The following is a 24,881-nucleotide window of genomic DNA, read 5'->3' on the forward strand; positions in this document are numbered from 1 at the left end:
TCCTGCTGATATCCAGTCATCCAGCTCTGCTGCCGCTACACAGACTCACCTCTTCTTGCGGGTTCCTGCTGTTCCAGCCATCTATACCTTGCTGCAAGCCCTCTCCCTTTGCTGCCATCATCAAGAAAACAACAAACCTGCTGTTTTTCTGCTCTTCCAGTTTCCTGCTGCCTCTTCCAATCCACTTTATTGACCACCACCATCTTTGGATCTAACCCTAGGGTGAATTTTTGTTGTCGTTTCTTGCAATGACAGATTTCTGTTTGTTATGCTGTAATTTTTTATTGGAACTTGGTAATAATATTTGTTTTTCATTGTAGCTTAGTTTAACTCCGATATTATGCACATCTAGTTTCTTAGTATGTTGGGATTTCTCCATTTTCGTTACCATTTTTTAGAATTGATTGCCTTGGATTCTATTTGGTTGACGCCAAAGTTGTTTAACCTTGATTCCTACACAAAATGCAGCTTCATATTCAATATTCATTTACTATGAGCGATTTTATTATTTCATTTGTGATGGGTGTTTGCTTGCATCTTTTTTTCCATGATTTTCATGATCCTATTTAAGATATGCCGTTATGTCCAATCAGTCTGTAAAGGAGATAAATTTGAGTGAGCCCAGAGGTTGTTCGTGTTCGGCTCATTCAATTTTTTTTGTTTGTGTTCGAAATGGCTCGAAATGAATACATTCGTGTTCGGTTCGAATTTGGCTCGAATTAAATTCAAACTGCCCCCTCACTAGCAACTAAAGAAAAATATAAATTTAATTAATTAAATTGTTATTATTAAATTTCTTAAATTAATAACATTTATAAAAGCATAAAGAAGTTTTATATAGAAATTCATGGCTTTGAAACTCCATCCTAATTCTTGCTTTTATAAAGACATAAAGAACTTCTTAAGTCTAAAATCCCGATGTTGGACTAAAGGTGGCAATATTTAAGGACAACTTACCTGCATACCAATAAAATTCTATGTATTTGCATATCCAATTAGCAGGGGACGGCGTAAGTTGTAACAGTGGGCCGCTGTAGGATTTTTAGGGATATTTACATGCGTACCTCCAAAATCCTATTTATTTACATATCTAACACCTAAACTTGTATTTTTATAACTACACCACCCAAAAATTTTATTAAAAAATAAAATTTAGAATTTTTTAATACAACAACAACAACAACAACAACAACAAAGCCTTAATCCCACTACGTGGGGTCGGCTACATGAATCCTTTTTCTCCATTGCGTCCTATTTAGTGTCATATTTTCAAAAATTAATTTAAAAAATTCTAAATTTTTTAAAAATTAATTTAAAATTTTTTTAAAAAAATTAGTGTCCTATTTAGTGTCATATTTTCAAGAATTTTTTAATACATATAAAAAATTAATTTAAAAAGATGTAAATAAATAATATTATTTAATTAATTTAAGCCAAAATGAACCGACACAAACAAATAAATATTTATTTGTGTTCGACTCATTTATAAATAGAGCTAAAAAATTGTGTGTATTTGGCTCGCTTGCTTAACAAATGAATTGAACACGAGTTTTTCGCAAATGATGAGCTTTTTTGATAGCCCTAATAATGCGGGAGTTACCCAAGAGATTGGTTACGATCTCACTTACTATATTGCTACAGTGATGCTGGCGTAAAAAGCCACGGGAGCCAATCCCACGATTTCTCTCGTCTGGACTGAACTGGTCTAGACTTGAGGGCTAAACGACTTTCTCAAGTTGGTTTGATGTCTCCTTTTCATAGGGGGGTCCAATTCCAGGTATCTTGGGCTTATTTTTGTGATTCCTTTGTTTTAGGTTTTGTGGCTTTCCGCGTGTTTTGTTTAGGACAGCCGTTAGCATCCGTTCTTCCTTTGAGGGCTGTACCCTAGGGATTGAATGGTGCTCTGGTTGTATCTCTCTCCTGATGTAGTGATCATCTTTCATATCCTCTTCTGCATCTTCCTCACAATGCTTTCGACTATCCTCCATCGCTGCAGCCACCCCAAATAACACTCTTTTTGCTATTTTTCACTATAGTTTTCCTATTACAACCCTTCCCTTCTTGCTTACTACTACCGCCCCAGACAGTGGTCCCTTGTTGTCATGCAGTCCCCCGCTTTTCCTCTTCTCTATCGTCATCCAGAAAACAATAAACCTATTATTTTCCCGCTGTCCACTAGCTATTCTAGCATTTTTCACCTCGCCTCACCGCTCCGCTTGCCACCCACTTGCTACCCTCTGTTCCAGCCCTCCGCTTCACTGCCAACGCAATTCCAGCCCCTTCTCGCTTGCTGTCCCAACTCTTTGCTTTTTCGGTGTCCGTTCTTCTCCCTTTGGGGGTTGTATCTAAGGAATTAGGTGGTGCTCCGGCTGTATCTCTTTCTCGAGGTGGTGCTTATCTTCACTATCCTCTTCCTCATCTTCCCCACGATGCTCCGACCATCCTACATTGCTGCCACCGCCCTGAACAACACTTGTTTGTTGTTTTACACTGTAGTCTTGCTATGCCAGCCCTTCGTGCTTGCTGCCACCGTCCTGCAATCTCTCGCTTCGTCCCTTCACCGTCGTCATCTGGAAAACAACAAATCTATTGCTTTTCTGCTGTCTCGTATCTTTCAGCTTTTCCCGCCACACCTTGCTCCTATGCATGACATTCACTTGTTGCCCTCGCTGTCCTAGTCATTTGCTTCGCTGTCAACTTGCTTTGCTGTCCCAACCACTCCCAACCCATTTCAACCACTTAACACCCTCCCCAATCACCCAGATGGCCTCCACCACCCATGGATTGAGCCCTAGTGTAAGTTTGTGTCGAGTTTGTTGTAATTTCCCTTTCAAGTGTATTTAATTGTAATAGTCCTTTTGCTTTTAGTGATGGTAATTTGCCTTTTCTATTGTGGTTGGGTTTAACTCCAGTATCACCTAATGTCAACTGAGGTTTTCTTTTGATTAATACACTCTTCGCTGTTCTACTGACCTGTATCTTACAACCCCTTTTTATTTCTTCCTTGTGAATTTGTCTTATTTTTTCTTGCTATTATTTATGGAAAATTTGGATCATGCATTAATTCTTTGTTCGAGCCCATTTATCTACAGCTTTTGTAATGCTACTACTATCGTAGCCATTAATTTCTGGAGTATAGACTGATTGGTTAAAACGTTTAAGTTTCTAAAGTGTGCTGCGTAACAAGATGATATCATAGTATTAATGTTAAATTATTTAAAGATACACTTTGGCTGGCTGTTGTATAAATTTGAGTGTTGTCCTTGAAAAACTTGTTGATAATTAAGTTGAGCATGGAGGAAACAAAAATGTTAATATCTATGTGTATAAATACTAGAAGGACAACTTAAGAAATTGCTATAGAATAGGGACAATTGGAGTGACATCTGTTGAAGACTGTAATTGAAAATAGATTTAGTAGTTTGGATTTCCACATGGAAGTGTAAAAAATGTTTCCATGAGATGGGCGGATAAATTTAGTTTTGAAGGATTAGGAAAATGAGTGGAATTATATATAGAAGTTGTTCAAAATGATTTATGAATGTTAAAATTAAAAGTACAAGTACCTCTTAGCTAGAAAGGATGAGAAATGGTTCATGAAGCTGACTCTATATGCTTAGATAAGGATTTTAACGACGAGATGATTTATGGAGTGCAAACATCAACATGAGACATGCATATGCAGTTATTAAAAATTAGGAAATGAAATATCATTGATATGATATTTTGTTATATAAATTATTAATCTAAAATTTGTAATCAAAACACGTAATGTGAATATTAAAAATCAAAAAGCATTAAACAATGAAATGCAGCATCACATTTATCACATAAATGACTTTTAGGATCGACAAATAAAGCATTGGTTTAATTGCAATTACATTTTACAATCTCACCAAATACATAACTATAAACAATAAGCCATCATTAGCATAAATAGTTAGTCATGGTTTTATTAATATCAACATTTTATTGTTCGCATAAAATTCCAAAAGCCCAAAAAGAAATTTTTTTTTCCCTTAAATCACAGTTCAGAATATGAACACATTGACGTACCACTAACTGACCAACACATTTGGTGTTGCCGCAATCATCATCACTATAGCTCATGTTCTCTGCAATGTCTCCTCATAATCATTGAGAAAATATAAGGTTCATGATGCCTATAAAGCATTACATTTCTCAATCATGTTGGTACATGCAGTAGCCACATATCCAACATCTGTCATGTTCTGCTCTAACTTGAAAAAAATATTTTAAGACAATTTTTAACATATCTAACATCTGTCATGTTGTGGCTTGACTTTGGTACAAAAGGCCTTTTATATTGGTGCTTCATAGACGATGATGTTGATATTACTTTTCTACCCCCTTTATGGTTTGTGCTTAAACCCTTAATCTTAGATTTGCCCATGCTACATTTGTACTCATGTTAACAGTTTTTGCACCCCTTATGGAAACTGTTTAATCCATTTTCAGAATTCAACTTCTTCAGCGAAAGCATTATAATTCAAATTCAGAAGTTATGCAGAGAATACCTGAGCTTGCGAGGCGCCTTGAAGAGCGAATCTTTAGGGATTCTCTTTTACAGGTACTGTTTCAGTTTCTTCAATTAGATTGTTCTCTCTCTACATTAATAGTTAGGTTTGGAGCATTCACATACACAGCACATAATTTTTATGTATTTACATATCTCACACCTACAAACATAACACTCAAATCTTTAATCACATAAAAAATAGCAGTATTGCCATTTTTTAAAAGTGAAATATACTTTTTCATGCATAGGATTAAAACAGAAAAGTGCTACGCATGTAAAAATTATAGTATATGTATGCAATTTGTAATTACATAAGAATTGGGTGGTATGTATGTAAATGCTCCTAATATTTATTTATTTTTGGTGGACTGTAATTCACTTGTATTGGGGCACTAGCAACACTTAACAATAAAAAATTAAGCTCTCATCAGTATACGTTTTTTTGTTGTTTTAACGTAGAATCTTTTATAAATTAATTTCATGTCTTTATTGGGACGTGCTTTAACTGATCAGGGCGAGGACTACATCAAGATGTCATCGACTATGATCGAACAACGGTTACTGGGGATAACAAAGATCTTAAATAACAGCCAACAGTCCCATTATATAGCACCATCAGCTGTGAGTACAATGATTCCAACACCTGGAATGCCCAATTATGGAAACAAAAACTCTGTGGTATCTCAAGGAAACAACATAATGTCTGCCAGTGCTAATGGATCAGTTGGTATTAGTCAAACCGGCTCTTTCAACACAACCACTGGTATAAATGCTACGCTGTTCTTTTCCTTTTGGGCCCTTTGGGATCATTTTTTGGTTTTTTAGATTCTATTTTTTGTTTTGTTAATGTTTGATTTGAAAAACACATGTTTGACAATTCTGATTATGATATGATTGTTTTTTAATAGACTTAAAATATCTGAAATTTTTTTGAATCTTATCAAAAACAAATTAATTTGTTTTTAGAAATAAAGAATTAAAACAGCTAAAAAGTACACTAAATAAACATGTTTTTTAAAATAAAAGAGAAATAAAAACAAAAAAGAATAACAAAAAATAAAATTGATCCCAATTAAGCCCTTAAGGGGCCATTTGAAATCACTTTTTTTTTTTGGTTTATGTTTTGATTTGAACAAAAACAAATTTGACATTTTTTATTGAGATATGATAGTTTTTAAATCACTCAAAACACCTGAATACTATTTTGAGTGTTTTGAGAAACTTATTAATCTGTTTTTAGAAAAAAAAAATTAAAACAAGTAAAACATACATTAAAGAAACATGTTTTTAAAAACAAAAAATAACAAAAAACAAAAACCAAAAACAAAATTGATCATAAACAAGCTCTTAACTTTTTGATGTTTCTCTCCAGTCTCCTACAATTTAGCAACATTATCTTCTTCTTCAGGGACAATTTTAAATGGTTATCAGCAACCAACATCCAATATCGTCCAAAATTCTGGTGGAAGCAATATGTTGTCATCTATGAACATGATGCGCCAATCCAACCAAATGATCCCAACCCCTGGATTAAGTAATCAGCAATCTGTGCCTATAAACTCTGAATCTTCCAGCGGAGTTCGATATTCTACAATGGATACCTCCATGGTTTCACAACAACAAACCAAGCAAAATTTTGGAAATCAGAACAACAACCATATGTTGCATGGTATGAGGTCCAACATACAGCAAAAGCCTTCTCCCTATAGTTTCACCAATGGAATCATGAATGGTTCTACTGTTTCTGAAGGATATCTTTGTCCAAATCCTTACGGGGTTTCTCCAAAGCCTTTGCAGCAGAACTTGGAGAAGCAGCAAAATCATACTTTTGTGCCAAGTGATTGTTTCTTCTACACTCTTCTTCTTTTCTTCGAGATTCTACCGTGCTTTCTTCACTGCTTAATGTTTTTTTTTCCTGTAATTTGTTTTGTTTGCCGTTATTTTTTTTAGGGGCATTTACATACATAGCACAACTTCAATGTATTTACATATCTCACACCTGAACTTTCATCTTGACACTTGCATCACTCAAATCTTTAATATCACGTAAAAAATAGCATTTTACCACTTTTTAAAAGTGAAATACACCTTTTCATGCATTGGTTCAGAGCACCAGAGGCCTATGTATATAAATATGAAAGTATAGGTGTGAGATATGTAAATATGTAATAATTATGTGCTACATATGTAAAGTTCCTTTTTTTAAAGTAAATCTGAAATTATTCTGACTTATTTTATCATACAGCATCAATGTCACAGCAAATGCTGCCTTTGGTAGGTGATGGCTATCCTATGAATGCTTCTGATCTCTCTGGATCTGCAAACATATATGTTGCCGGTTCGACTGCTTTATCATCTTCGAATAGTCAAAACTTGAACCCAGATATGAATTTTAAATCAAAACCAAACCACGGAATGCTCGCTTATCACACAAGTCTTTCATCAATGCAGCAAACTCCTCACCTGAAACCTCAAAAGCTCGACATTTCTCAAAATACGAGTTTCCAAACTGCCCACTCAACTCAAGAACAACTTCTTCAATCTCAACAACAGATACAAACATTTCAGCATCAACAATTTCAACAGTCTAACCCGCCAAATTCACAGTTTGTTCAGCATCAAAGATATCAACATAATCAGCAGCTTCAACTTATGTCAAATACAGATAATTTGAGACAGTCTTCCATCCCTTCAAATTTTGCAGGGCAGCTACTGCCAGAAGTTGGTATTGAATGCAATAATGAATTATTCCTTCCACAAACTAATGAACAATTTCACCTTTCTGAATTGCAAAATCAATACCAGCAGAATTTTTTCTCTGCTAATTTATCCAAAGGTGCTCATAAATTTCAGCCTTTATCTTCCCATGCTTCGCATCAGATTTTACAAGCGGAGGGACAGACCGCTGATTCACAAAATGAGCTTGGTTGTCTTTTGGTGGGATCACAAACTGATGTACCTTCTCAGCAACTTTGGAATCCCCAGCCTGAACAAAAACCACTAATACAAGAGAATATCTCATTTGATCCTCATAAACAGGAGGAATTTCTCCAGAGAATTGCGGGGAAGAATGAATTACAACAACCTGAGATCTCTAAAAGGCTGTCCTTTGAACCTCTTAGGACTAACCGGGAACGAAATTATTTTAACCAGAAGAGGTGGCTGTTACTTATGCTTCATTCTCGTAAGTGTCCATCCCCTAAAGGACACTGCAAGGAAGTGAACTGCGTTACTGTTCAGCAGCTATGGTTGCATATTGAGAGGTGTGAATCAAATAACTGCACGTTCCCTCGCTGTTCTCCATCGAAGAAACTGTTTAATCATTACCGTACGTGTAAATCTGTAGATTGTCCTCTATGCCATCCTGTTCGTGAGTTCGTAATGTCTGTGAGGGCACAAAATCATAGAACATTGGATGCTGGTTTGGCGAACAAGTTGAACGACTTGGATTTGGTGGCAATTAAAGCATGCTCGACTCCGAAGGAAACATCTGATTGTCAGCAATCTTCATCCAAACGAATGAAGGTTGAGCATCCTTCTACTCTCGTATGGAAGACAGAATCATCTCTGGTTTCTGTTCCTCAAACTAGCCAAATTAAACCTCTTTCGGAGACACATTTCAGTAATTATGAACAAGTTGTTGCAGGTTTATCTTGTAAATCTGAAGTTTTTGAGATGAATATAGATAAATCAATGGTGTCTGGACAGTTTCCTATATCTGGTAGTGAACTTGATGATACGCCGAACAAAGTCCTTTCTGCAAAAACTGCTGCTGAACTCCTCAGAAAGAAGCTGAGGTTTATGCCAATAAGGAAATGATTTCAATGGAGAAAGATAATTTTATTTCTAAGATGGAGAGCAATCAGGATGCCAACATACCACCAATTGATCCCACTTCTGTCAGCAAATCTGGCAAACCGAAGATAAAAGGTGTATCTTTGACTGAATTATTCACTCCAGAGCAAATCAGGGAGCACATTACCAGTTTGAGGCAATGGGTTGGCCAGGTTAGATGATAATTATTTCATTATCCTTAGTAATATCTTATTTAAAAATTACATAATAGTCTACATCCCAACTCGTGATCTTTATTCTGGTGGCAGTGAAAACAGCGCTTGAACTAGTGTTTTTTTTATATGTATGCAAGTATGCATGGGTGAAGAGATACTTATAGTTAAGAATATACAAATATTGGTAAGCACAAGTTTATATATATATACATAATAATCTATTATCATTATAATTAATTGTTATTTATTGATGTATTATTTATGCTTTTTGTTCAGTATGTTATATACACTGCTATAATTAATAAATTTAATGACTATATAAAAAATAGAAATAGTGCTATCAATTGTATTTTGTCTTTTATATCATTTATCTTATTTTATATTTTCTTGTAATTATTTATGCTGTATAATAAATTATATTATTAGGCTTCAAGTCATGTTGTTCTATTTCCTGCATTGATATTGTCAAATTTGCTCTTCTTGGTGTATATTGTTTATTGGGTCTTCCGTGTTAGCACGAGGGATCGCGAGGAAAGAATGCCTTTTTTCTTTATTTTAAGATTTTTGTTCAATGTTTAAGCACTTGTCGCTGATATTTTTTTCATGTAATACAAAATATTCTTTCATATATCAGTGATTCCAGAAATTTGCCAATTTTTACTTTTTGGTAATTTTTTTCATTCAATTTCTAAATTATCATCATCATCATTGTCTTTTAACTATGATTTTATATCTTATATTTTCTTTATTGCTGCATATACTGAAATTATTTGTGAGATTCTCATCTGGGTTTGTTATCATTATTTTTTATACTCATCTTCAACACGCTTAGCTGTAATTTGTATTATCGTTAAGGCTAATGATGAAGATGAAGATGTTTTTGATTCATTTCTATATGTCGGATTAATCTATCTTTTGACTTCTCATTTCTTACTTATTGATTCTACTTTCTTTTTTGTTCTACATGTTGCTTATAACCAAAGTAGTTTGTTCTAATTTCTATCTCATTGATTCCAGTAGATATCATCTCTACAGTCTGATCGATCGAGTCCTTTTACACTTTATTCTTTACTGAACTTCATTTGTAATGATCTAATTTATTTATTTTTTTCATGGATTCATGTGATACGGCTAGTCCTGAGCTAGTCCTAATCACCTGAGCAAAATTAACTTCTCACTACTTTTTTTCGTTCTCATAAAGTTCTTCGGTGGATTCTTATTTGCAACGTAAATATTAAAAAAAAAAAATAAAGATTTACATACATACCACTCAATTCTTATGTATTTACATATCTAACACCAAAACTTCAATTTTTACATCTATGCCTCCTTACATATACATGAAAATTGTATCTCACTTTTTAAAGTTAAAATAGTGGTACTTTTGATTTAATATGGGAGATTTGGGTGGTATAAATGAAAAGCAATGTTTAGGTGTTAGATTTGTAAATATATAAGAATAGATGGTATGTATGGATAGCTGAAACTTGCCACAGTTTGCCTTAAATTGAATATTATAGGCCTTTTGATGCGGGAGCTTAGGTACTGCGGACGCGGTACTATAGCAACTGCAACACCACAAACCTTTTTTTTCCTATTTGATTCCTTTTCTTTCTATCAAGTACCTTGCTCACCTCCCTTTCATATCCTAGCCTTTTCCTATTATATTACCTTTCTTATTTCTCTTTTTTTCCAATTCCTATTACTTCCTTTCATAATTACTATCAACTATTATATGTGTTGTTCGAGTGCTTTAGGGTTAGTTTTGATTATTCCCTTTTGAAAGTTATATTCGGTGGCGAGAAGGTGCTTCTGTAACACGTTCAAGGTTGTGATCGTCTCCAAGGGTCTGGGTGGTGCTCGGTTGTAGCTCGATCTCTGCTGAGATATTTGTATTTTAAAAGTTATATTAGAAAACAATTTATTGTTGTTAGAAGTTATGGGGATTAGATTTATTTCCTTGGACTGGATTTATCTTCTTTCCTATTTTAAATTTATTTCTTTGGAATTAATTTATTTCCTTTTCTATTTTAGGCTTTCCCTATATTATGTCGTTTTCTTTATCTCTAAGTAATTATTATGAATTGATTAATTGGAGATAGAGATGTTATATTTTTTTCTTTCATGTTATTTTATTTTTCTTATCTTTCTTATTATAGGCTTCATGTAAGAGTATTTATACCCGCTTTTCATATCAATAAAATAATTTCGCTAAATTCTAAAAGCAACATGTTATCAGAGCCTTGAAACAAACTATAGATTCTCCCGCTGCTGGAAACTTTCTATTCCCTGCAGCCGACAATCTTTGTTGTTCTGCAAGCTCTTTCTCTGTCACCTCTTTTCTATTTTTCTGCCTGAAACTTTCTATTTCTTGCAACCGAAACTCTCCCCCTACAGTTTCTAGCCGTCGGAACTCTCTCCATGCATGTTCCTAATGACCAGAACTCCTCTCCCTGTAGCTGTTGTCATCCGAAATCTCCTCTGCTGCAGTAAATCTTCTTCTCCTATCATCAAAAATCCTCTCTGCCTGCTCGAAAACTTTCATGTAGGCCTTTTTGTTCTTTATGTTTTTTCTTTCACCGTTTGAAAATGAGGGAGTGCATTTCGATCCACATCGGCTAGGTCTGCATTCAGGTTAGAAATTCATGCTGGGAGCTTTACTACCTCAATCACAGCCTCCAACCTGAAAATCTGATGACGAGTGACAAGACAGTTAGCGGTGGCGATGATGTTATTAACACTTTCTTCAGTGAGACAGGTTTTGGAAAGCTTGTCTCATGTTGTTTTTGTGGATCTTGAGCCCACTATTATTGATGAGGTATGGACTGACACCTATCGCCAACTCTTCCGCGCTGAGCAGCTTATCAGTGGCAAGGAAGATGCTGCCTACAACTTTGCTCATGGCCATTATACAATCGGTGAAGCGATAGTTGATCTATGCCTTGATCGAATCAGGAAGCTTTCTGATAACTGCACTGATCTCAAGACTTTCTGGTTTTCAATCTTTTTGGCGAAGGGATTGGTTATGGCCTCGGTTTCCTTCTCCTTGAGAAACTATATGTTGATCATGACAAAAAATTAAAGCTTGGCTTTATTGTTTACCCATCGCCCCCCAGGTATGCATATAAGTTGTTGAGCCTTACAACGATGTACTCTCCACACACTCCCTTATAGAGCACACCGATGTTGCCTTCCTCTTCCTGAGAGTGCCTTCAAACTAGCTATAAAGGAAAACTATGAAGTCAAAGGCAAATTCACTGTAGAGTTTTTACTTGCAGCAGCCATCCTCATGAATTTTTTTATCGCCAACTCTTCCGCGCTGAGCAGCTTATCAGTGGCAAGGAAGATGCTGCCAACAACTTTGCTCATGGCCATTATACAATCGGTGAAGCGATAGTTGATCTATGCCTTGATCGAATCAGGAAGCTTTCTGATAACTGCACTGATCTCAAGACTTTCTGGTTTTCAATCTTTTTGGCGAAGGGATTGGTTATGGCCTCGGTTTCCTTCTCCTTGAGAAACTATATGTTGATCATGACAAAAAATTAAAGCTTGGCTTTATTGTTTACCCATCGCCCCCCAGGTATGCATATAAGTTGTTGAGCCTTACAACGATGTACTCTCCACACACTCCCTTATAGAGCACACCGATGTTGCCTTCCTCTTCCTGAGAGTGCCTTCAAACTAGCTATAAAGGAAAACTATGAAGTCAAAGGCAAATTCACTGTAGAGTTTTTACTTGCAGCAGCCATCCTCATGAATTTTTTCCCGCAGCAGGTCCTCCTCCGGAGTTTTTTTTTTTTTGCAGCAGACCCTCTTTTGGAGCTTTTCCCTGCAGCAGGTCCTCCAAAGTTTTTTCCTGCAGCAGTCCCTTCGAAGCTTTTTTCTGTAGCAAGCCCTCCTCCGTACCTTTTCCTATTACAGGCCCTTTCTCAGGCCATACCCTACAACTTTCCCGCAGTTGTTCTTTTCATTTTCTTCGGGCCATACTCTGCAGTTTTTCCTGTAGGTGTTCTTCCTTTTTTTATCTGCAAACTTCCCTGCAGCATTACGTGTAGAAGTCTTCCGCCTACCTACAGACACGGCAAAAGTTGCAATCAACTAGAAGTCTGTTTTTTCTATAGGTTGTCTACTTTGTTACAAATTTCCCTGCAATATTAACCTGTAGCAGTCTTCTGCATGTCTACAGACACTATAAAAACTGTAGTAAAAACCAACCGCACTCAATTAAAAATATCCTCAAATGCTCTTGGGGTTGATTACCAAGTACGGGATGAAGACTACAAGTTTTACCTCACAAATAATATTCCAATTCTAAATCCAAGTTTAACATGGTTGTCAACCATGTTTCAACTTGAGGGAGAGTGTTAGAAGTTATATTAGGAAATAATTTATTCATGTTAGAAGTTATGAGGATTAGATTTATTTCCTTATATTTGATTTTTTTCTTTTCTATTTTAGATTTGTTTCTTTGGATTGAATTTATTTCCTGTTCTATTTTAGACTTTCCTACTTTATGTTGTTTTTTTTTATCTCTAAGATTGTCTTTCCTATTCTAGGATTCATGTAAAGGTATTTATACCACCATTTCATTTCAATAAAATAATTTTGCTGAACTCTAAAAATCAACATTATCCTTCCATAATACCTCTTCCCTGCTGCCGCCTCTCCTCCTTGCAGCCTTCCTGCTGCCACCCGGCATCTCCAACACCAATTGTGTCACTGCCGACCACCCTGTTCACCTTCCCTGCAACTGGTTCGTCGCATCTAGCAGCTATCTGGCTGCCGCCAACTCCTCCAGCTGTTCCCAAGTCACCGCAACGACCCACCGCTCTCTTCCAACCCACTGCAACTCCTTCCATCCACAAACAACTTCCACCCGCTGTCCAGTCCACTGCAAACACCTTCCACCCGCTGTCCAGTTCTCTGCCATCATCTTTCAGTGGCCGCCCAATCCGCAGCAACGCTTCCTACCCTTCCGGATATGCCGCTCGTCCCTGGAGAGGGCTGTTTTTGTGTCTTGTGATGATTTCCTTTCTTATTTTACAAAGTTGTCGTTCTTATTTACTGGTTCTCTATTTGTTTTGTTTTTTTATTGAGGAGTCGTCGTTGTAACTTTTGAATTTCACGATAAATATGTGATTTGGTCGTGTTTGTGTTAACTTTGATATCATTTTTTTTTTTGTGCGCCTTCATTTATATCACCAAAAGGTAGCATTTGCATATGTGGAATTGATTTTTTTTTTCCTTAAATCTCTATGCCTTGAACATTCCCGCGTTTCCGTTGTATTTATTCATTTTTAATCTCACTTAAAAGATTTGAAATCATTTGAAAATTTCATAGTTTGAATCCTTCATATTATAAAAGATTAGAACTTGATGCGGATCTTTGCTGTGGTCTTTTGTTAAAATACGGTTGGTATGCATCTCTACCATATCTTGCGTAGAACTTTTTGTTCTTTGTATGATTTAACTGACATTTCTCTATCACACTTTAATGATTACTTCTTTATATTCCTCAGAAGCTTAAATATTTTGGTTCTTAAATGACTTATATTTTGGAAGATTTATAAACATGCCACTCAAATCTTTTGTATTTACATATCTAATACCTATTCTTCAATATTTACGTACATACCACCTTCCGTATTCATGTACAGGTGCATTTCACTTTTAAAAGTTAGAATAGTGGTTTTTTTTTTATGTGATATGAAAGATTTAGGTGAGAAATGTGAAAAGCAAATTTAGGTGTTAGACATGTACATACATAAGAATTGGGTGTTATCTATGTAAATGCCCCTTATATATTTAGTTCAACTTTTTTGGTGCAAGTGTGTTGCTTCAGATAATTTAGAGTTGATGCCTTGTCTAAACTATAATGTTTGTTCACAGAGCAAAGCCAAGGCGGAAAAAAATCAAGCCATGGAACGTTCGATGAGTGAAAACTCGTGTCAGTTGTGCGCCGTTGAGAAGCTTACCTTTGAACCTCCTCCTATATACTGCACACCATGTGGAGCTCGTATAAAGCGAAATGCAATGTATTATACTGTGGGGACTGGCGACACCCGTCACTACTTCTGTATTCCGTGCTACAATGAGGCTCGTGGTGACACTATTGAGGCAGAGGGATCTGCATTTTCAAAATCAAGGCTCGAGAAAAAGAAAAATGACGAAGAAACCGAAGAATGGGTAAGTTTGGCTATTGCAATTCCATTTTGCTTGTTATTCCCTATTTTTTTGGTGGAATACGAAGTAATGATATTCCCCCAAAATCTTGTGTATTTAAATATCTAACATCCAAAGTTTGATATTTACACTCACAACACTTCGGTGTAAAAAACATATGCATGGAAAGATTATTTCACTTTTAAGAAGGCAGTGATTGTAATATTTTTGATGTGATATTAATTTTTGAGTAATATGCATGTAAATATAAATATTTAGCTGTCAGAATACATAAGACTTGTGTGGTATGCATGTAAATGCTACTGATAATTGTTGTGGTTTCATTTGCATTACAGTGGGTTCAATGTGACAAGTGTGAAGCCTGGCAACATCAAATTTGTGCTCTTTTTAATGGAAGAAGGAATGATAGCGGACAAGCTGAATATACGTGTCCCAATTGCTACATAGAGGAGATAGAAAAAGGCGAGCGCAAGCCTTTGCCTCAAAGTGCCGTTCTTGGGGCTAAAGATTTGCCGAGGACTCATCTTAGCGATCACATCGAACGCCGTCTCTTTCGAAGTTTGAAGCACGAAAGACAAGAGAGGGCGAGGCACTTTGGAAAAAGTGTTGATGAGGTGAATGTTTTTTTTTTTAACTGCAAGTTTTATGAAATCTAATTGATACATTGTTCGCCCTCACAAATTTTATGTTTGCTGTATCGAAGTATTATAGTAATACGTTCGAGTTTGATCTACTATGATTGTACAGAAACATATGCATTGCTTATGTAAGCTTTCTTTTTGTTATAGGTTTGCATTTGATTGGTATTTAGTCTGCCGATATCCTAGTTATTATTATTTATTATTATGTGGTTAAAATATTGTCACTAAATTCATAAATTTGTGCAAAAAGATTGGTTAATTTTGATAATGTCAACGTTCACCGATTGTATGGTCTCTACTTGTATTTTTTTTCCCTTCACTATTCTTCTTTGTTAATTTTTTTCTCTTTGTGGAAGTGATGCATTTTGCATTGTTTCATCAAATAGTCATATTTGTTTTGAATCCTATTGATTGATGCATATCTTTAAATTTTGAGATGTCATATCTATTTGCTAATATTCAGGTACCTGGAGCGGAATCGCTTGTCGTGAGGGTCGTGTCATCAGTTGACAAGAAGTTGGATGTGAAACAGCGGTTTTTGGAAATTTTTCAGGAGGAAAACTACCCATCAGAGTTCCCTTATAAATCCAAGGTACATAAAATGTTGGAAAATTTACATACGTAGCATGCATTTCTTATTTATTTACAATTTTCACATTTAAATTTCCATATTTACGTGCGTAGCATATTGTTGGTTTAAACGTAGGCATGAAAATGTGTATTTTGCTTTTAAAAGTGGTAATAATGCCATTTGTTGAGTGCTATTTATTTAAATATGAAAGTTTAGGTGTGAAGTAAATGCATAAGAATTGTGTGCTATGTATGTAAATGCCCCTAAAATGTTCTCTTATCATTTATTTCTAAGAGGAACTGTTAGCCCTGGGCAGACGTATGCAATTCATTTCCTGACACAGTGAAAAGAACAAGGAACATTTACATGTATACCACTCAATTCTTATGTATTTACATATCTAACACCCAAACATTAATTTTTACATATATGTTACCTTCCCTATGCATAAAAAAGGTGTATTTTACTTCTTAGAAGTTAAAATAGAGGCATTTCTAACTTGATACAAGAGATTGGGGTGGTATAAATATAAAAACCAAAGTTTAGGTCTTAGATATGTAATTACATAAGAATTGGGAGGTATGTATGTAAATTTCTCAAAGAATAATGGCGTAAAATGTTCGCCTGATTGGCATAAATACTCTTTTTGCAGGTAGTATTGCTGTTTCAGAAGATAGAAGGTGTAGAAGTATGCCTTTTTGGCATGTATGTCCAGGAATTTGGTTCAGAATGTCAATTCCCTAACCAACGGCGTGTGTACCTGTCTTATTTGGACTCGGTAAAATACTTCAGACCTGAAATAAGAACGGTAACTGGCGAAGCCCTGAGGACTTTTGTGTATCATGAAATTCTGGTACAATTTTCAACTTTTCATTTTTGGCATGCTTAGTTTTACCTTTAACTTTGCCCTTCTATAGAAAGATACCATTCAATTTTACTGTATTTTCATATCTGAACCTATACTTCAATTTTTACATATGTACCACCTTACCTTATGAATGACAAGGGGCATTTTTGATGTGATATGAAATATTGGGTGGTATAAATGTAGAAGTAAAGATGTAAATATATAGGAATTGGATGGTTTGTACGTAAATTCCTCCTATATTTTTTGTTTTGTTAACATCTGTTTTATTTTTTTCATGGGGTCTTTTCTTGGAATTTCATTTCTTCACTTTTATTCTGATTTTTTGCCGCTTTATTTGCAGATAGGTTATCTTGATTACTGTAAAAAACGTGGTTTCACAAGTTGCTATATATGGGCATGCCCTCCTCTTAAAGGTGAAGATTATATCCTATATTGCCATCCTGAGATTCAGAAGACTCCAAAATCTGACAAATTAAGAGAATGGTAAGTGAAGGTTTATTCTTAGTTTTTTATCGCATGCTCTTATGTTTCGGAAATTTACATACATACCAAGTAAAGTGTTGAAATAGTCCCAGACTGTTTACATGGGTCATTTTAGTTTGGCATATTAGATTTTGAACTCTTTAAATTGGGGCTGAAATGGCTCTCGTGGGGACTATTTCAGCTATATTAAAAGAATCTAGTTACTAAATTAACACTTTTATAGAATTGACACCTTTCTCCCACACAATTCTTATGTATTTACATGTCTAACACCCAAAGTTTGATATTTTCACTTATAACACCTTCATTTCATTATAGTATGCATTGAAAGTTGTATTTCATTTTTAAAAAAGTAGTGATTGTGGTTTTTTAATGCGATGTTAAGGAATTAAGTGTTATGCTTGTATATATGAATGTTCAGTTGTTAGATACGTAAAAAATAAGAATTATGTGGCATTTATATGTAGAATTTCTCAAAAGAATTTTATTTCTTCATACTTTTATGCATTACATCTTACTACATATATATAATGAGGAGAAGAAATAAAATAGGAATTCCTCCAAAATAGGAAGAGAAATAAAATAGGAATTCCTCAGTAATAAGAAAAAATAAAAATAAGAAATATCTAATAAAGAAAACACAATTAGTGAAATATATTCTGAAGAAAGGAAATGAATTCATTCATAATGTAGATTGGAACTTTCTGATGCTCCCCTCTCAAGCTGGGTTGTATATATTATACAAACCAAACTTGAATTTGAATTCATCATGATTGACCCTTGTAGTGTTTTAGTGAGAATATTAATAGTATGAAGTTGTGTAGGACATAACTAAGTTGGACAATTCCATGGGTAATATTTTCTGAGATGAAATGTCGGTCAATCTCAATGTGTTTTGTTACGTGATGATGCACATTATTTTTTTGTTATGCTAATAGTTGTTTGGCTATTACTAAACATTTTAATTGTGTTTTTCATATAAACGTTAAGCTCCCTTAATAGTATTTAAAACCACATTCTCTTACATGTTCCTCTTGCAAGAGCACGATATTTAGATTATGCACTACTCCAAGAGACAAAGTTTGCTTTTTTTTTATTTCTCCCCCTGACGAGATTTCCCCGAATGTATGAACAACATCCGGTGATTGATTTCATATCAGTTACCTTTCTTGGCCAAGTAGCATCTGTGTAAATCTCAATCTTGTGTTGTCAGATCTTTTGAAGAGCAAACCATATCTAGGGTCATCTTTTAGTATCCTATTATTTGTTCACTGCTTTCAAATGACACTCGTATGGATTATTCATGCGTTAACTTACTCCACTGATTAAGTTTGTTATATCAGGTCTTGTGTGTGATAGGTAAAGTAGCTTGCCCACAAGTCATTGATATCTTCTTTTATCAACAAAACTACATTCTTCACTTTTGTTCAGCTTTTTATTAGAATCCATAGGTGTGTCAGCATGTTTACATTCAAGCATGTCGGTTTCACTTAACAAATGCAAGATATACTTCATTTGGGATATGACAATTCCCTTCTTAAACCAAGCTACCTCCATTCCCAGAAAATATTGGAGATTCCTTAGGTCCTTGATCCCAAATTGTGTTGCAAACATCCTTTTTAGGCTGCTTTGAATCATCACATATTAAGATAATATCATCTACATGTACTATGAGAATATTAATTTTGCTTCTTGTATTGAATTTAACAAACAGTGTATGCTCAACCTGACACTGATGGTATCCATTTGTATTCACAATCCTAGCAAACCTATCAAACCAAGTATGAGGAGATTCCTTCAAGTCATATAAAGACTTCTTCAACTTACAAACCAACCTGTTCTTCAACTTATTTTTGAAACCTGGAGGTATGGTCATGTAAACTTCTTCATCAAGGTCTTCATTCAAGAATACATTTTTTATATCCATTTGGTGTAAAGTTCAATCTTGGATTACTATAAGAAAAAATCATCACATATTAAGATAATATCATCTGCATATACTATGAGAATATTAATTTTGCTTCTAGTATTGAATTTAAATAAACAGTGTATGCTCAACCTGACACTGATGGTATCCGTTTGTATTCAAAATCCTAACAAACCTATCAAACCAAGCATGAGGAGATTGCTTCAAGTCATATAAAGACTTCTTCAACTTACAAACCAACATGTTCTTCGACTTATTTTTGAAACCTGGAGGTATGGTCATGTAAGCTTCTTCATCAAGGTCTTCATTCAAGAATACATTTTTTATATCCATTTGGTGTAAAGTTCAATCTTGGATTACTATAAGGAAAAATAGAGCCCAAATAGTATTGAGCTTGGTGACGGACTCTAGGTTTCCAGATAGCCAATCCCATATCACTGTGTGAAGCCTATAGCTACCAATATGGCTTTGAATCTCGCTACACTTTCATCTCATTTGTATTTAACCATGAATATCCATTTGCAACCTGCAATTTTTTTTCCATGGACAACTCTATAAGTGTTTTATTATTTTCTAGAGCCTGAATTTCTTTCTCAATTGCTTGTTTTTGCGTCGGAACCCTTATTGGTAACAACTTTCCATAAGCTACATATCTTCTGATTGTATGATCGGGGCACCTTCAATCAGGAGGTAAGGAATCCATACAATTATGATTATCAGTTGTAAGATTTGGTTCAGGGTCTTGATAGTTTCTGATTTCCATGGTGTCCTCTACATCCTCAGTGGTCATTTTCTTTCTGGTATATACACGAAGTTCTGATCACTAGTGCTAAGCTGAGGCTGAGTAGAGACAATTGAGGCAGTTTCAGTGACATAGTTGGGTTCTCAAGTGGAGTTGATTGAGTGGTAAAATTTGATCTAGCTGTTTGAGTGACATGGTTTGATTCAATTTGAGTGTTTTGGAGAAGATTCCAATTTTGATATTCCTTCGAGTTCTCCTGAATTTTAAATTTGGGAAAATAAGATTGATTCTTAAAGAAGGTTACATCCATGAAGTTATATATTTTCCTAGTAATTGGAGAGTAGCATATGTGTCCTTTTTGGTTGGAGTAATCGATGAAGATACATTTGAGGGTGATCAAGTTTGATGCGGCGTTGTTGGTGAATGTGAACAAAGGCGGAACCAAAGACTTTCAATGGTAAGTCGAAAGAAATAAATTTGTTATGAAGGATAGAATTCTATGAGAGCATTACGAGTAATTTCAAGCTTTAGGACATGACTGCACATTCTATTGATAAGATATGTGATTGAGTATGACTTCTCAAAAAAATGTTTAGCACATGATTAAGTCTCATAATGGCACATGTCACTTAAAGTAAATGTCTGTTCTTTCTCTCAGCAATCTCATTTTGTTGAGTATTCACACAAAAAATTATATGGATGATACCACGTTTGGAAAGATAATGGTCAAGAATGAAATTTAAAAATTTCTCAGCATTATCAATTTTAAGAATTTGAATTTTGCTTTGGAATTGAGTAGGGATCATAGAATGAAAAGATTGAAGTATGGTGGTCATTTTATATTTTTCTTTCATAAGAAATGTCGAAGTAGTTATAGTATAATCATCTATGAATGATAAAACCCATCACGTCATCGCGTCCTCTTTATTTTTTTACTTGGGAGGGTTCCCATATATCAGTGTGAATTGCAATAGAAGGATGTGAGGGCTTGTACTGTAGTTTAGAATATACATATCTGGTATGTTTGATACATTTCAAATTGATAGAAATTAGAATTTTTATTAATAAAGAAATGTGAATATTTTTTCAATATAAGCAAAATTTGGATAGCTGAGGTGACAATGTTTTAACATGACTTAACTTTCAACTAAAATAAACTTGGAATTATTTATCAAAATTTGAACTTGACTCAGAAGTACGACTTGATGAATGAACTTGTCTATCAATGAGATTTTTTTTTTAGCGGTTTTAAACCACTATGCATCTTAGCGTTGTTAATAACCTTCATCAAATCCAGTACTTGAAAATAAAAAAAAAATTGAATAAAATTTAATCATAAATTTTAAGTCGCGAGTAAGTTTGTTAATTAAGAATAAATTGCAGTCTAATTTTGGAACATAAGGAACATAGGAAAGGTGATGATCCTTTGTCAATTCGACTGATCTAGTTCCTACTTTTTTTTTTAGAAAGTAGCTCCTACTATTAGAGAGAATGAACTGTCCTTTGTTCGAATTGCAGAGTGACTGGTGCATGAGCTATAATTTTTGGAGACATTGATATCTCCTGTCATGCCATATAAGGTTTAAGAGGCAACTATCCAAGATTTTAGTTTATTGCTTTTAACAATAAGTGCACGATGTAAGATACCTTAATATGTCAATGGACTAGTTGGTTGCTCAATAGAGGATTGTGATTCTTGTCCAGAATTGTAACCACGAACTAATATTTTATACAGCGTCTCAGTTTGCTCTTTAGTAAGTAGACTAACTTCTATATTGTTGTTGGTTGTGACAACAATAATTGCACGATTCTCCCTATCACATCTTCCATTGGATGACTTTGAATCTGTAGGTTTTCCGTGTAATTTCTAACAGATTGTGTGATGTGATGTAAAAATATTAGTTAACGAATGGTAGGAAGGGGTTTAATTCTCATTATTCTGCCCATGACTTCATTTTGATAATTAGAACTTTCTTGAGGCTGAGAAGAAACTTGATGGTCCTCTTTTGTTCAGTAATTTTCTTAGAAAAGACAAAGTTATGAGGGCATTTCCAGGAATAAACCTCATACAAATCGAGTTGCAGCCAATGGCGTGTGAGAGTGTTGAAATATTGAGTAACGCTCAGTTCCCCTTGTCATAGATTATGTAGTTTGGTTTCAATCTCAAATAACTTTTAGAAGTTTGCGGTGCTAGAGTAGGTCTCACATGCAGCCTCTCATATCTCCTTTGTTGTCTCATAGAGCATGAAGTTTCTTTAATCCACGTGGTCATGGAATTTATTAACCATGACATAACCAAGTGGTCGTCAATTTCTCAAGCCTGATATTTAGAATCTTTGATTTATGGAGCTAAAATTTCACCTATAAGAAGTCCATCTTTCCCTCTACTGAATACATACATGAAGATGAAATGTGACTATTGGAGAAAATTTTAGCCATGCAGTTTACGGTAAGAGACTTAGTGAGATGAGTTATCAGATATTATAGGTACTTAAGATGTTAGCTCGAATCTAGAGGTGACTTCCTAGGATGAAGATTATGAGGCCATGCCTTATTTAATCATGATAAGAATGTGAAGCCTGAATCGAGAAAACCTACTCCTTGAAGTCCGCAAGAGGAGTTCCCTTCATTCGACATGTGAGATGGAGGTTAGATCAAATCGAATTATTCACTGCTTTAACAAACTGAAGAAGCAAGTCCTCTATTTTAATAGACCCCTCTCAGTTCCAAGAAGAAAAAAGGGAGAATAAATCGCGTGCTCGTGCGTATGAGAGGAGATGCATAGGACGTTTAGCACTTCTTCAAACTCAAAGTTTTTAGAGCATGAAGAAGACGAAGGAGACGAAGTCCTTGAATGTGAATGACAGATTTCTTGTCACTTTCATTCATTACACCTTGCTACATATATATGAAGAGGAAAATAAACAAAATAGAAAATACTCCGAAATTTAAAAAAGAGAAAAACAGAAACATGAAATATCTAATAAAGGTAACATGATCAGTGACGTGTATTATGAAGAAAGAAAATAAATTACTTCCTGATGCAGATTAACACTTTCCAGTAGCATATAAGTAACCCCTTATGTTTTTCTATGCTTGTGTTGATTTGCTTACCGGTTCACCTAACCGACATAATCTACACTTTTGCAGGTATTTATCAATGCTTCGTAAAGCCTCTAAGGAAAACATTGCTGTTGGTCTCACTAACTTATTCGATCATTTCTTCGTAACTATTGGTGAATGTAAGTCGAAAGTCACTGCAGCACGGTTGCCATATTTCGATGGTGACTATTGGCCGGGTGCCGCAGAAGATATAATAACTCAACTGCAGCAAGAAGAAGATGGTAGAAAGCAACAAAAGAAAGGGAAAACAAAAATTACGATTACAAAAAGGGCCTTAAAAGCTGCTGGCCATACTGATCTTGGTTGTAATGCATCTAAAGATGCACTTTTGATGCAGAAGGTATTATTCGAAGGAGAACTGGTTTTTTCTGTTTTTTTAATGGCTTGTTTGGGTTCAATTTCATTTTTTTGTCGCTGTTTTTATTTTATTTTTAAATTTTTAAAAATATATTTATTTAGTATATTTTTTAGATGTTTTTATTTATTTATTTTATAAACAAATTTACATGTTCTTGAAAACATTCAAAACAGTTCTTTGGTATTCTGAGTATTTTTAACGCAATCATACTTTAATCAAATAATCAAATATGTTTTGTTTCAAATGAAAACATAAATAAAATAAAATAAAAATAAATAGTAGAAAATAAAATATAAAAGTGATCTTGAAAAGGAGAGGAATGCCAAAATGGTCCTCTGACTCTTTGCAGGGCGCCATTTTAATCTCAAAGTTCATAGTAGTGTTAGTTTAGTTCCCAATCTTTTAATTTGAGTTGAAATAGTCCCCAAGAAAGACTATTTTAGCTCTCATTAAAAGAATCCAGGGGCTAATTTAACACTTTTATATAAACTCTAGGACTAAATTGGCCCAACATAAATGGTTATGGGACTGTTTTGACACTTCATTTTTTTTTCAAAATAATTTTTTCCATTGGAGGTGCTTAAGCTTTTTTGCTTTTTGAAGATATTGTGCAATGGTATGTTTTTCTCTAATGCTACATCTTAATGTTCAGCTTGGCGAAACCATCTCTCCCATGAAAGAAGATTTTATTATGGTCCATCTGCAGCATGCTTGCACACACTGCTGTGTTCTAATGGTGTCCGGAAATCGTTGGGTTTGTAATCAGTGCAAGAATTTCCAGATTTGTGATAAGTAAGCTTTCTTTTTGGGGTATTTACGTTCATACCACTCAATTCCTATGTGTTTACATATCTAACACCCAAAATTTTGTTTGTTACATTTATACCACTCAAGTCTTTTTATATCTAATAAAAAAATAGTACCATTTTAACTTTTAAGAAGTGAAATACACATTTTCATGCATAGGGAAAGTGGTAAGTATATAAAAAAAAAATTGAAGTTTGGGTTTTAGTTATGTAAATACATAGGAATTGAGTGGTATGTATGTAAATCTTCCAAAATTTCTTTCTTTTTTCAGCTTATATCTTTGTCATATTTATTCTGATTTCTTGCAAAGATCTGTTTTAGCCCTGGGAGCTAAATTTTCGCTTATTTGTTTTCCTTTAAATTTTTGGTTTGGCTACTTCGAAAACCTTTTGGGGTTATTAACTATTCTTTGGATTCACTAAATTTACTCTGTTGAGTATAGCTCATCTCTTCATAAAGCTTCGCCGAGTTTGCCGAACACCCTTTTTTCGAATCTCCTTATGCAATTTTATAATTAAAATTTATTTTTTTGAAATGATTGGAGTATTTTTTTTAAAATGATCTTTTTACATGAATGAACAACTTGATGAACATATTCTCTATAAGTCCCCATCATTTTACATAT

At 34.5% G+C, this 24,881-nt stretch overlaps 1 protein-coding gene across 1 annotated transcript in view; it reads left to right on the forward strand.

Moving 5' to 3' along the window:
• Nucleotides 1–24,881, forward strand: part of LOC110025186 (histone acetyltransferase HAC1-like) — a 34,947-nt gene that overhangs the window by 7,385 nt on the left and 2,681 nt on the right. The window contains 12 exon segments of the mRNA XM_020725504.1: nucleotides 4,480–4,591; nucleotides 5,054–5,303; nucleotides 5,949–6,377; nucleotides 6,786–8,358; nucleotides 8,361–8,547; nucleotides 14,443–14,739; nucleotides 15,072–15,350; nucleotides 15,841–15,969; nucleotides 16,601–16,801; nucleotides 17,157–17,299; nucleotides 23,119–23,431; nucleotides 24,102–24,241. Coding sequence (XP_020581163.1) covers nucleotides 4,480–4,591; nucleotides 5,054–5,303; nucleotides 5,949–6,377; nucleotides 6,786–8,358; nucleotides 8,361–8,547; nucleotides 14,443–14,739; nucleotides 15,072–15,350; nucleotides 15,841–15,969; nucleotides 16,601–16,801; nucleotides 17,157–17,299; nucleotides 23,119–23,431; nucleotides 24,102–24,241 — 4,053 coding nt within the window.

Source organism: Phalaenopsis equestris, unplaced genomic scaffold (assembly GCF_001263595.1).
Source record: "Phalaenopsis equestris unplaced genomic scaffold, ASM126359v1 Scaffold000294, whole genome shotgun sequence".
Lineage (NCBI taxonomy): Eukaryota > Viridiplantae > Streptophyta > Magnoliopsida > Asparagales > Orchidaceae > Phalaenopsis > Phalaenopsis equestris.